The sequence below is a fragment of the Danio rerio genome, chromosome 2, assembly GCF_049306965.1.
Source record: "Danio rerio strain Tuebingen ecotype United States chromosome 2, GRCz12tu, whole genome shotgun sequence".
Taxonomy (NCBI): Eukaryota; Metazoa; Chordata; class Actinopteri; order Cypriniformes; family Danionidae; genus Danio; species Danio rerio.
Genome location: NC_133177.1, coordinates 34706382 through 34721461, shown reverse-complemented (window position 1 = coordinate 34721461; position 15080 = coordinate 34706382). Strand labels below are relative to the sequence as shown.

The window sequence follows — 15080 nt, the reverse complement described above, 5'->3', positions numbered from 1 at the left end:
AAAAATGTGAGTGGGAGAAAGACGATTGCATAAACCACACTATTTGACAGCACTTTATTTAGAAACAGCCTATTAGGCTTCACACTGAAACCACTTTGCTGTCTGGTCAGTGTCTAATTGTTTAGAAGTTCATTGTTGATTGAGAACGAAGTGGTAGATGGAGACAGGTCTTACTCAGAATAGCGTTCACCTTCATCCTCAGATCTCATTTTCTTTGGAAATTATTTGAAAGAATTGCAGTAATTGACTGATTAGAGTCAGAATATCTTGTTAATCTTATCAAATATAAATTGAGCTTTGTATGTTTTAAGAAATGCATAATTCATTCATTTTTCTTTCACTTAGCCCTTTATTTATCAGGGGTCACCACAGCGGAATGAACTGCCTGCATAATTTAAAATTAAGCAAAAACAATAAATAGACAATCAGACAGACTAGGTTCCAGAATAGTGGAGATGACAAGGATGCCACAGAAGAACCACTTTTTCCCTCAATGTTCCAAAATGATCTTTTAGTCAATGGTGTTTAACAGAACCATTTTCTTCTTAGTGTAAAGAACATTTCAAGATCGAATGTGTCTTTTTTAACTAGATATTTTGTATTTTACTATAGATATTTTGTAGAATGGAAAGGTTTTATGTTTAACAGAATTATAAATGTCAGTTAGGAGTGAACAATTTTTGATTCCCCAAAAGAAACTTTTAATGAACAGCGTGTAAAAGAACCATCCATTTTGTTGTACGAAATTATAATGATCTAAAGATATATTCAAATATTTTGTAGATGGATGGATGGATGGATGGATGGATGGATGGATGGACAGACAGACAGACAGACAGACAGACAGACAGACAGACAGACAGACAGATATAGATAGATAGATAGATAGACAGACAGACAGACAGACAGACAGACAGACAGACAAACAGATAGATAGATAGATAGATAGATAGATAGATAGATAGATAGATAGATAGATAGATAGATAGATAGATAGATAGATAGATAGATAGATAGATAGATAGATGGTAGATAGATAGATAGATTGATTGTAAAAATTTTGACCTTAAATTCACAGTAATTTACTGGCTAATATTTGCATTACTTTTACAGTAAAATACTGTATGCAAATTCACATCAAATTACTGTGAGGTAGTTCACAGTAACTATGATTTTGTTGCATTAAATTAATGTGAAACAACCATACAACCATATAGTGTTACTTCACAGTAGATAGTAAAGTTTATTACTGTGATTTCACAGTATCTTGTAGAATTAACTATATTAAACTATATTTTACTACTAGCTTTCCTCGGCTAGTAGTTCTGACATTTACCCTGACTTTTACATAATTTTGGGTGTTTAACAGTGTTTGGTTTTATGAGTCATTTACTTTTGTTCCAGTTTATTACATTTTTGGCTGAGCACAAAGTTATGTTTATTAAAAAATATTTCATGTTTCCATGTTACTTGTAAAATTGCAGTGCACCCAAAAATGAAAATTTACTATGACATTCATGTTGTTCCAAAACAGGATGGTTTTCTTTCAAATTATTTTTAAAGAATCTTAACCATAACTAAATCTTTTTGGGGGGCTGCAATAACCTTCTGTTATTTCTAAATATCAAAGAGTGCCAATAGCATAGAAGTTCATTTCTATTAATGTCTATGTTGAATAAGAAAAAAATGAGTTTGAATTCCTAAAACAAACATGCAAAAGTTATAGCCCTTTTTACAGCAATTTGCTGTAATCGTGCTAATTTGATTAATGTCACTATAAAATTTGGAATACAACACATTACTGTGAATTTTTACAGTTAAATCCTGTAAAGTGATACTTACGTAATTTACTGTGAAAAATAACAGTAACACGTCTGGAATGTCATGTCAAATCTGAAATTTTTTACAGAGGATAGATAGATTGATTGATTGATTAATTCACATTTTCATAATATTCAGTGTTGTGAATATTCCGTAGGCTCAATTGTTGCAATGACATGAAAATGACCCCAGGAGACGTTTTGGGTCTATTTCAGTACTCTGGGGGGTGTCATTCTCACTCTTCATGTAAAAGTGAACGACTTTCAACCTTGAATTGACCCCATATTGTCTGTTGCAAGCGATGCACTTGTCACGTCAACTGTAGCTCATTGTGTTACTGGCTAATTAGTCAGTGCTCTAGTGACCCATTTACACATGCCTGGTTGAATTTACTCTATATTTGGGATCACTAATCAGAGGGAGTTTCTGTGTAGAGAAGAATAAGTCATGAAGGAATGTTAATGCCAGAAGGAAGGTTTTGCAAGAATGTGATGGCACTATTTATTTATTTATTTTTTAAAAAGAGTGCTTTGATATTGTTTTTTTTATGCTGTTTTGATGTGGAGGTGAATGTTCAGTGTATGTGAGAAGTGCTGTGGATTGGTTAGGGTTGAGATATTTTCTCGCATAGTTTATTATTTTTTTTTCATGAATTTCTGTCCAGTGCCTTAGAAACTGTCATCTCAACAAGCACAACATCTGGAACAGCTACTGTATATATATAAAACAGTAAAATAAATAATTTGAAATAGGTCATATTAGGAATATCGTTTTCCAGGCATAGCGAGGAATGGTTTCAGCAGTGCAAAATATCAGCTGTCGTTTCAGTATTTTCCCATAAATCACGATTTTCAATGTTTTTATTAAATTGATCTAATGTTATTCACCTCAATTGAAAAATATTACACCAATATATTATAATGTTGATATATTTTTCTCATGCAAGTATGAAAATGTTTGTTGTAACTCTAGAAACACCAAATCATTGAACTAGGAAATAAGGAAAATATTTGTTTATACTTCATACATGGAACAGTTTTTGAATATGTTTCAGTTGGATTTTTGATCAACATTTTCTTTAAAGTTAGCCTATACTTAATGTTCAGTACACATTCAAAACATTCTTACAATATCTGCATAATGATAATGGAATGTTTCTTTTCGTTGAAGTAGAGAAGCAATCTTAGAACATATTTTTGTTAGCTGTGATAAATTAGCTAATTACAAAGGCTACTGACCAAATAAATAAATTATTATGTGGAAATTAAATATTGATTTGAGTCATCTTATACACTCAGACTACCATTAATATGAACATTATGACAATAATATGACACCATTAATATGAAGCCATCATTGGTCATGTACAAGATTATAAATTAAACCAAACAATAGTTTTTAACTGACAGTTAAAGGAGGCTCGGATGCAAAAAAAATATTAACAGTGGATGCAACTTTGACCTAGTAATGTATTTTATAAATAAATAACAAATTGTAGAGATAACCAAACGTATTGTGAGTTTTAACTTATTTAAACTGTTTACACATTGTTAGAAAAAATACATAAAATGTACAATAAAAAAATAATTTACAGTAAAAAACATAGTACAAACCATAAAATAAATATATTTTATTAATTTCCAATGTTAATACACCAGTGTTTTGAAGTACTAACATCTACACATCATATAATTTGTTACACAAACATAGGGTTATGTAAAAAAGCATGAAATGTGAAATGTCATCTGGGGATTTCAGGGAAAAGTCAATTTACGGTTATTCACTATATAAATAGATATATTGCATGGGTGGGTGTGTCTGTTTACCTTTTTGTGGTAGGGTGGATTCTGATCAGCTGACCTAATAAGAGGGTTCCAACTGATGCCTTTTTTGTGGGCTATATAAACAATCTGTGTTTTACTGCTGGTTACCAGTCAATTTTCATGTTCCTGTGTAAGCAGGGGTGCCACTAAAGTTAGAGAGTAAAGTTACAGGGGTGCCTCTAAAGTTTTTTTTTTAAGATTTAAAGGGCCTATGCAGTTTTGGGGCCCCCAGAGATATTTTAAGGGGCCCAACTATCACCCCCATCCCCCCAACCCCTGTACTGACTTTCGTCTGCGACAACAAACCAAACCCAACCTTGTATGCGACAACTCAAGCCCCCCAGCTGGCTAGTGGCACCCGTGTGAGAGTAATGTTCAGGTTTTCTTTAGATCGTTGAATGACGTGTTTGCTTGGACCTGTGGAAGCTCCCTGTTTCTGGACATTGTCCTCTATTCTCTCTATTCTTTTTGAACACTTTAAAACTTATATTCACTATTGTACTTCATCAAAATGTCCTCTACTCACAGTTGGATTTTCACTGGTGCTATCATGACATATGCATATAATATACATATATATAAACTCCAAAAGAAATGTTGTTATCTTGTTCAAACTACTTAATTAAAATGAGCTGAAACAACACAATTATATTGTGTGTGTGTGTGTGTGTATATATATATATATATATATATATATATATATATATATATATATATATGTGTGTGTGTGTGTGTGTGTGTGTGTGTGTGTGTGTGTGTGTTAACCAGATAACAGATTTTTACTGTAGCATGTTTACCATTTTGTTTACTGTTTAATGTTTAACCAATGTTTACCATTAAAGTCGTGGCATTCATTTTTTACAGTGCAGTAGTAAGAGGATCTAATGCTGACAGAGAAAAGAAATAAGATTATTAGATTTTTCCATTCATCTTCTTTCAGCCCTGACCAGTAAATCTAGCAGGAGTGTGAAGTGCTGTACAGTGCGGGGAGCAGCGAGTGTTTGAATGGGGAACTTGTAATAGAATAACACACTGTGCACAGGCTCAGTGGAGCTGCTGAAGTGATGGAGTTTGAAAGGGAATAGAAATGTCATGTCCAGTCACAATGCCGGAGCTCTGCCATGCCTGTCAACCTGAGAGAATGAGGTGAGGTTATTGTTAACACAGGGAAGCGAAAGGTTTTCATGCACCAGTGATTGAGGAGAAATGACGGTATGTGTTGAGAGTAGGATGCTGGTGTTGCTGAGGATCAGTCAGAGGGTTTGACTCTCTGTCTTGCAGATGAAATGGATTCGCTGTCGCTCTGCTGGTTTTCGGTTATTTTGTTTCTGCTGTGTTTGAATAAGAAATTGCTGGAAGTTATGATATTCCTTCTAAACAAATTACATGTCTTACTTGAAATAGATGGGCATTTTTCTTTAAAGTACGTGTGAAATCAAAATGTACAATTATTATTTTGCTAGGACACATTGTTATTCTTTCATTAAATTTTTTAAATGTAAGTGGTTGCAAACATTTAATGTGGTCTGAAATTAAAGTTGAACAATACTCAGTTTAATTAGTTTGTTTTAATTTAGCCCATATAAATAGTTTGCAACCACTTACCATAAAATAAATGAGTTAATTCAATAATTTTTATTTATTTTTTTAGTGCAGGTGAACAATTATGTGTGTTAACCAGGTAACAGAGTTTTACAGTAGCATGTTTACCATTTTGTTTACTGCAGCATGTTTAACCAATGTTCAGTCAGAGGGTTTGACTCAGCTGTTTCAGCAGGGTGTTTTCACACCTCTATTTTGGAAAAAGTCTGGAATATGGGCGTGTCCAGCTCTGTTTAAGGGGGAGTGTCGGAGGAGGGAAAGAGTTAAGGTCCATACAAATTTGCATAAAAATGGGAGTGTCGCTTTGGGCACATGCTGATTTTCACAGAGGCAAAACAAACACACAGACGCAGGGGAGAAAGATAGTGACTGTGTTTACATGGATATCTTAAATAGTGGACTTTAACTGCAGTTTGTCTCTTTCATTCAGGAATTATATTCATGCCCCTCGTGACAAACAAGATATTGATTTACGGAACTGCTGGAATCGTGTATTTTTCATGTAATGTTTGTTACCGCACGGCGAATGAGAGAAAAAACCCTCCTCATTTCTCGGTAACTTAGATGCACTCGGCAGGTAGCATCAGAAAGCTGTGTGTGTTATTCCTGTCACAAAATGTTACGAAAATCCTACACGATGGTAAGTTTGGTTTACATGTTTACACTCGGAGAGCAGCATTTACAGTGGATTTTTCAGTCCATAATATTGTAGTGATATAACGTACGGTAAACTGTAATAACATAGAAATCATTTGACTAAGGTCCGTCTTTAAACACTGAAAGAGTACTGCTGACGATACAAACTAACTTTGCCTCTGAATAAACAAAGACAACTGATCGCTCACTTACCAAATCTGTAGAGCAGGACAATCAACACCAACTGGAGCCACGTCTTTATTAAAAGGAGACGAGCAACAAATCCGGATTTCACTGTTTCCAGATGAGAAAAGCTCACAAGTAAAAAAATGTTTCTTAGACACGTATTTCTGTCGCATATCGTGTGCACTGATCCACACGTGAGTCCAGCTGCGCTCTCATAGAGGGAAAATGAAAACAAAACCTTTACTGCAGCAAATTATAAAAGCAATACTGACGACCCGTATATCCAAACAATTCTTGTTCTCCCACTTGTTTTGGCAACACAATATGTCATCTCTCTGCTGTCTGAACTTAACAGTCTTCGAAGCTGTCATGCATATTAATGAAGTTGCACCGCATACACAATAGAGCGCGCTGATTGGTTTGGACCAAGTCTTTCTCGTGAATGAATGCAGCACACTTAAAGACGTAACAAGGTACTCCCAGGTACAGACGCTATGATCTCTAGGCTGTTACACAGCTTCAAAAATTAGTTTTAAACCGGAAGTATGATTTTGCTCAAAATAACGCAAAAACAACCAATTTTTACTTTTTAGTGAAATATATGTGTCCTAAGTGTTTTTAGCAGCGTGGGACAAATATACGACTGTCAACAGCTCAAAAAATGTGTTTTGGTGTTTAAGCAATATTGGTTTCCCGTAAAGCTGCCTTTCCACTGCAACACAACATTCTAACACGACTGTCGGAATACGCCCCCTTGTGGCAGTCACACAGAATTTTCAGTTTTGTAGTGCAGCATGGAAGAGAAGCTGATTCTCCTGGTGTGTGTAATAAAGGAGTGCAAAAAAGCTTTTATTCTCCATGCATTCACCGTAGTTGAATGAGTGAATGAATGAATGAATGAATACTTGAAACTCATTGACCGCAAAATATTTTGGAGAGAATGTGGAGACAACATAAAAATACATATTTTTATTTCTTTATTACTTACATTTATGAATAGAAATGTTTAAAAAAATAAATAAATATATATATAATGTTACTTTTTCTGCTTAAAAAAATAAGCAAAAAATATATATATTTCTTATGTCGCATGCATGGACCTGCTTGGACAACACTAAAATATATCACATCCTTTCGGCCGGTCGCATACGGTTTAGTCACAGGAGTTCAAATATTTCAGCGGGTCTAATTTTGTATATAGAGATGACCTGAACTCCACGCAGCTCCCAGACTACTCTCCATTGGAAATGTATGCCTTCCAGTCTGTTGCTTGTTGTTTGTCGTGTGCAGTGGAAAGGTGACTTAAGACTAAATTTACAAGCACTCTGTAAAATAATGGAACTGTAATGTAAAAACAGAGCACAATTGTAATTATTTATTTGCAGCGCGCTTGCAAATTTACTGTCTTACTGTCAACAAAAATAGTACATTTTACATAATTTATTTTTACAGTGTTCATAATAGCAAACGTGGATTCTTCACTTTGACAGTTTCATCATGTTGTATGTTTTTAAAAACTGAAGTCACATTTTTTTTTTTTTAATTTGTAAAGAATATTTTAAAAATCTGAAAAACCCTTTTACACCATACAGAACCTTCTGTTTAAAGAAGATTATCTATTTATCATGTTACGGCCAGTTTCTAATTAGATTTTCCGAGCAATTACATGTTTTAGCACTTAGGAACTCTATGTGATTTTATCAGATATGTTGCCTAAAACCAGCGTTGATTATATTTATATTTTAATGCATGCAGGAAAATGCAGGTGGGAATCCTGACCTGACGAAACACTTTGTTATCACTTGCAGCGAAAGTCAGGAGAAGCCTTTTATCTAAAGCTTTTTCTGCATTGTGAACTTCACACGTCTCCGCATTCTCACACTCTGTAGTGCTTCTCACAGCTCATCCCGACTGGTGTCTTCTTTGGTGTCAACCCACTTGCAGACAGATGTACAGTCTCTGTACACATGAAAAGGGTCTGATGGGATCATCTTTTAAGTGATCTTCTTTTATTTTGGTCTATTTATAGTCACTGCAGAATGTTGGCACTGGTGAGCAAGATGTGAAAATGCGCACAAAGACAGTTACAATCCAGCTGGCCGTTTATATATTTGTGTTTTCAGGAGGAGGACGTGAATAGGTGGAGTATCTGAAAATAACTTTTTTTCCTGATCATAAACTTTTATGTCTGTTTCCATGGAGATGAGTTTGGAAATGGGCAGGTAATGAATGAGTCAGTAGCTCTTTAAACCCCAGTGAACAACTCATTAATCAGGAACTCTTTGTCAGTCAGTAAAATTCAGTAGCACTAAATTATAGGTTGTAATATAAACTGCCTCCACAAACAATCTACTGGCTCATTAATTAATACATTTTTGGAGGAGGGTCCATTATTTTACGTCTTTCCATTACTGTATTTCAATAAACACTGTGTACACAGAGCAATATTCTGTTCGTATTACGTAGACATGGTGGCACTGTGGCTCAGTGGTTAGCTCTGTCACCTCACAGCAAGACTGGATTGAGTCCTGGTTAGGCCAACTGGTATTTCTGTGTGGAGTTTACGTTCTCACCATGTTCATGTGTGTTTCCTCTGGTTGCTCCAGTTTGCCTCACAGTCCAAAGCCATATGCTATAGGTGAATTGGGTAAACAAAATTGGTAGTGTATGTGTGTATAGGCAACGCAGTGGCGCAGTAGGTAGTGCTGTTGCCTTACAGCAAGAAGGTTGCTGGTTCGAGCCTCAGCTGGGTCAGTTGGCGTTTCTGTGTGGTGTTTGTATGTTCTTCCTGTGTTCGCGTGGGTTTCCTCCGGGTGCTCTGGTTGCCCACGCAGGCCAAAGACATGCTGTGAGAAACAAAAGCCATTTTTAAAATAGAAATTTAGGTGTTGGTTAGGACAAAAACTCCTTTTAGTATGTAAAATATTTTGTGTGCTGTTGCTTTTAGTTAAAACAGTCCAAATCAGCCTTACATTTTTCTTTAGCTTGGAGAGTCTGGCACACTCACATCAATCTGGTAACCATGGGTCCATTCTTCGTACGTGGATTACTCAATTAGCTGGATATGGTTATTGACGATTTGACATGATCCAGGATCGTTTAGTTCTTCAAAACTCATCTGAGACTTGTTGTCATAGAAACAGTTCCGGTAGCTCAAACCTGCTGGGGAGCAGGTTTGTTTCATATAAACAGGATTAGATCGGGTCAGTTCAAGCTAAGATAATACTGAAAGTATGTACCAAATGCTGATATTATATACAATTGGGAAAATAGTAAATATATATATTTTAAGTATATGTATAAAGTAAAAAAAAAAACATATGCAATGTGCACTCCGAAATAAAAGTACCACCTGGTGGTTCAAAGAAAAGAAACTTTTATGAACTTTTTAGATACAAACGCGTACATGCACAATATTCGACTTTTTTTTCCTTTTTTTTAAAAGGCTAATAATTTATACAGTCATGCACGTGTTTTGACAGCTAATATACCGGTGATTTGATGCTTCAAAAGAGTTGCAAGAAAATCTTTGCTAAATGTAGAACTAAATACATTGATATGCATTATGATACATGAAGAGTGCTCTTGACACATGAAAGTGTAAAGCCTGCAGCTCACAACAAATGTGGAAAGTTATTGCGTATCATATTTAACAAACCATTTACTACAAATTTAAGTCATTTTACTCATGTGTCAAGAGTATTCATCACGTATTTCAATGCATATCAATGTATCTAGTTCTACATTTAGAGAAGATTTTGTTTATTATAGTAGCCTAGGCCTACTAAGTTTTTTTTAAACGACGTAAGGAATAACTGTATACATAAATTTTGCATCAAAAAAACATTTTGATATTGGTAAAGGTATCAATCACCATATTAGTGGTCAAAACACATGCTTAACTGCATAAATTATTATCATTTTTTAAAAAGTCGAATATTGTGCATGTATGCGTTTGCATCTAAAAAGATCATATTAATAAATGGTCTTTTTGAACCAGCAGGTGGCAGTCGTTTACTTTTATTTAGGAGTGCATATTGCATAAGTTTATACATATATTTACAAATATATATTTAATATTTTCCCAAGTGTATATAACTACTGTAAGAAACTATTAGCATTCGGTACATACTTTCAGTATTATCTTTGCTTGAACTGACCCAATCTAATCCTGTTTAAATGAAATGAACCTGCTCCTACGCAGGTTTGAGTCACCTGAACTGTTGATTTGGCAACAAGTCTCAGATGAGTTTTAAAGAACGAAACGATCCTGGATTGTGTCAAATTTTCAACATACAAATCCAGCTAACTTAGTAATCTACATACGAAGAATGGACCACTCGACTCAGAGCCGAGTGAAAATGTGTTTTGATCCAGGGGTGCAATACCTAGTTCAACCACTGGGTGTTAAACTTACATACTGCAGAACTGCACTTTTAAAATAACACAGATGTCTTCAGATAATTAACTAATTAAACATTATTAAACTATGTTATTTTTATATTACTTAGGCAAGATTGACTTAATTCCATACATGATAATGAAATGAATATAAAAATACTCATCTTTCCAAAGAAGTAAATTTTTCTTTTTTTACTTTTATGTCTTTATTATTTTCAACACAATAAAAATCAATATGTGACCTTCATTGGCACACTTTTGCCTTTTTTAGCAAGCATTCCAGACATCTATCAGCACTTCCCCAAATTCATATTTAAATTTAGGCATCATTTTATTTATTTACTTGATTATTTCTCTCTCTCCAGATGATCCCATACTGCATCTATAATATTCAGGACTTGTAAATGCCAGTTCAGTCACAAGAATGAAAACACAATGACTAGGTTTACATTTGTTTTGGTGAATTTGACTTTAATATTATTCTCTTGTTTGTGTGTGTGTGTTTCAGGACATCCTGAGAAGGATGACTGGGAAAACTCAAACCAGCAACATAACTAACAAGACAGACCCTCGCTCTTTGAACTCCAGAGTGTTCATTGGAAACCTCAACACTGCCGTGGTCAAGAAAACCGACATCGAGCTCATTTTTGCCAAGTATGGCAAGATCACAGGCTGCTCTGTGCACAAGGGCTTTGCTTTCGTCCAGTATGCCTGCGAGAGAAACGCACGCTCAGCTGTGGCGGGAGAAAACACCAGAGTTCTCGCTGGACAGACACTAGGTGAGTGCAGTTATTTCTGTTTCATTTAGGTAAATGATTGGACCGATAGTTGTTTTGATGACAATAAAGAGGAAGGTAGGGAAAATTTTTAAACAGGGTAAAATGAGAAAAGAAAGGAAGGTAAGGTCTTCAGGGCAGGCACAGAGACAGTTGGTCTTAGGTCATAGTCGTTCCCATGGCTACCTGGTAAATATTCATCATCCTTTATTAAAAATGAAACTCCCGCTGTCACTGTAGCGGCTGTGGCTCCAGATGAACTCCAGTGGGTCTATTGTGCTGGACTGATTTTCCTTAACTTTACTGCTGGACACCAAATTCATATTGACATGAGAGCATCACATAGTTGTGGCAGATTTGTCAGCTTCACATTCATGATGTGAATCTCTCATTCACCACATCTTCCCTAAGGTGCTCTAGCGAATTGAGGTCTATGGTGGAAGTGTGAGAATGGTGAACTCAATGTCAAGAATTTGAGATGAGATGTGCTTTGTGACATGGCAGGTTAATCTTGCTAAAGCAGAAGTCACAAAATGAGTTTCTAGAATAGATACGGCTAGCAACAATAGGCTGCAGTGTTTAAATGATGCTCAGTTGGTACTATCAGAGGCTGAAAGTCTGCCCAAAAAAAACAAGCAATTATACCAATAACTGCCAGAATTGTTGATACATACAGTGCTCATAGTAATTGAGTACATCCCATATTATCCATTTCTCTGTGAATATAGGGAATGTATTTTGGTGCAGTTAAACAAAGAAGATTCTTAAAAGGATATATTTATTTAAATATAATTTTAGTCACCAAACAGATTCAAATATTGAAAGATAATACATTTAATTTAAAAAATAAATAAATTACAACCTACAAAAATTGAACTAAATTTTTCAATTGTTTTGTTTCTCTTGATTTTTCCTCTTTTTAAAATTTGTATTTATTATTTTTCTATAACATATATATTTAGGTGTACTAGTTTTTGGACTGTTATCGTAAGTTATATTGTTAAATAAGCTCTAGATTTGGCTTCAGTACTGACTAATCTAATGTATATGCACAAATAGAATATTGCATAGCTTCCTTTTAAAATATGAATTTAACAGATAGATTTGTGATGGGTGTGCTTATATATGCTGAGCACTGTTTGCCAACTTCTGAACTGACCATCTGAATGTTAAAGCAGAAATCAAGACTCATCAGACCAATCAACTCTTTTCCAATCTTCTTTTGTCCAATGTGTGACCTGACCCTTCACAAAGCCCTGTTTCTCTTCTCTATGCCCAACAAGCTTTCAGTATCAACTATTGTTCTCCCCTATCGATTTGTTCACTTCTTAGAGAAATAGTGAATCGTTTCTGTAAAAATTACATCTGATTTCAGATAGAAGCACACATAAAGGTCTGCAATATGAACACTGGTGGTTGCATGGAGAGACCCCCCTCATGACTGTGAAGCGCTTAAGGTGTATGGCCATACTGTACACAACAAATGCGCTATTTAAAATATACACATATACATTACATTATACAAGTGAGGAATATGTTGAAGATGTGAGCAGAATTTGAAAATGAAATGAAAACAAAATAAAGATTGTACCTGTAGTTCACTGGTTATTATTTCACGTCACATTTCCATAAACTAAACTTACGCTAACTGCCCTGATCCGATAACATAACAGAGTTCAGTCTCAAGTTTTTAGATTTCGAGTCATCCATTTAGTAAGTGACCACACCATTGATTGACAGTGTGTCTCCTTGGAATTATAAAGTTTTGTCTGGCAGATCATTTATTGAAGCATTACTTTTCAAGACATACAATCAAAAAATATATAATTTTGTCTTGTAACAATATGTTAATATTTGGGAAAGTTACATTTTTGCTTTCATTAACATTTGTTTAATGTTTAGGATGGATATTTGTCTTGTTCACATTAAGCATAAATATTTTGTCCAGTGCAGCTGTTAATTTTATGTAATTAATATGGTCATATTTTTTTACATTATATGCTTTATATGAATTATTGAATAATACTTATTGAATTATATGCCCCATGAATTAAATTAAGTATTTGCCCTTCAAGGCTTGATATCGAATTTCAAGATTTTAAAAGAAAAAGACAACGTGCAAATAAGTTTATTAACTTTGAAAAATGTTTCAATGACTATATATACACAAATAAAAATATTTCACATTTAATTTATTACATTTTTCAATAATTAATTTGGGATTTAACATTTATTCATTCATTTTCTTGTCGGCTTAGTTCCTTTATTAATCCTGGGTCGCCACAGCAGAATGAACCGCCAACTTATCCAGCACGTTTTTAAGCAGCGGATGCCCTTCCAGCCACAACCCGTCTCTGGGAAACATCCAAACACACATTCACACACACACTCATACACTATGGACAATTTAGCCTACCCAATTCACCTGTACCGCATGTCTTTGGACTGTGGGGGAAACCGGAGCAACCGGAGGAAACCCACGTGAAGGCAGGGAGAACTTGCAAACTCCACACAGAAACGCCAACTGAGCCGAGGTTTGAACCAGTGACCTTCTTGCTGTGAGGCGACAGCACTACCTACTGCGCCACTGCCTTGCCTGGGATTTAACAATTAATTATTTTACATTTTTAAATGTAACATTTCATCTCAATGCCAAAAAATGCTTCTAAATCATCACATTTAAACACATCTCAATTTTGTGTGGTGTGCCCTTATTTAGTCGACTCTCTTCTGCTTTTAATGGAGCAGTCAGGCAAAATGGCAAAGAAAGCTGATCCTGATTATTCCTCGTTTCCTGCATTAAAAATGCTGATTGAAAAAGAAAAAAAACCTATAGAGCCAAGCTAAATTTCGACTTTGTAGACAAACAAAGACAAAAGTTTTTTTTAAATAAAAAGTCTTAAATTGTTAACAACTTATAAAAAAACATCACACAATGTAAATAAGTTGTCATTTAATAAGAATATGTGGATAACTCAATTTGGACAAAAAAGGTCAGCTAGAACCTTATAATTCTAAGGTGACGAGTTGCTCATCAGAAAGGTACATGAATTATTGTACACACTTCTCTAAATTTCAGGAAAGGTTTTTTTTCTCTGGTTTCACCATTTTTCATGTTAATTGCTGATGTTACTCTACTGCGTCTGATTAGTGTTGACTGTTTTGTATGTCAGGTTAAACGGGCCACAGAATAACGCTGTTATGATTGGTCAGATCACCTGTCAATCAAACTGTCTGTGAAGGGCCGATTGTAGCTTCAGTTTGCTGTTTTTAATTGACAGGATTTTTACCAGTGTGTTTTTTTTTCAGGCTGTGGTTCATCTGCTTCAAGTTTTAACAGGTCTTGCATTAGGATACAGTATGCTCTTCTGGCCATTCTGATGAGATGAAATTTGTCAAGTGTGGTTTTATCCATAATTGGTCCTCTGCTTTTAACCCATCCAAGTACACACACGTTTTTTGAGTTAAGAGTGAGAGCACACACACACAAACAAGCAAACAGTGAGCACCCGGAGCAGTGGGCAGGTATTGCTTCCAGCACCTAGGGGAGCAATTAGGGGTTAGGTGCCTTGGCCACGGACACCTCAGTTGGGTATCAAAGATGGAGAGAGTGTGGTTCATTCACTTTTCCCACCTTCAATTCCTGCTGAATCGAACCAGCAAGCTTTGGGTTACCAGTCCAACTCACTAACCTTTAAGCCACTGCCCCTATCTAGAAAGCACCAGTAGTGAACAGTAGCTATTTTTAATTCACTACTTTACTTAGGATTTTTTAAGTATAGGAAAGTTTCACTTACTTATAGTAATTTTTACTTCCTTCATTTCATGATTCGCT

At 35.1% G+C, this 15080-nt stretch overlaps 1 protein-coding gene across 6 annotated transcripts in view; it reads left to right on the top strand.

The window, feature by feature from the left end:
- The window catches only part of ralyl (RALY RNA binding protein like), a 36249-nt gene that overhangs the window by 1803 nt on the left and 19366 nt on the right, over positions 1-15080 (top strand). For 4 of the 6 annotated variants that reach the window (XM_073927109.1, XM_073927107.1, XM_005163513.6 and 1 more), the window contains exon 2: positions 10978-11248. In XM_073927109.1, the coding sequence (XP_073783210.1) occupies positions 10993-11248 (256 nt within the window). In that variant the 5' untranslated portion in view covers positions 10978-10992. Of the gene's footprint in view, positions 1-4622; positions 4791-10977; positions 11249-15080 lie in introns of those variants that run through there. The other 2 variants (XM_073927103.1, XM_073927111.1) reach the window with 2 other exon arrangements.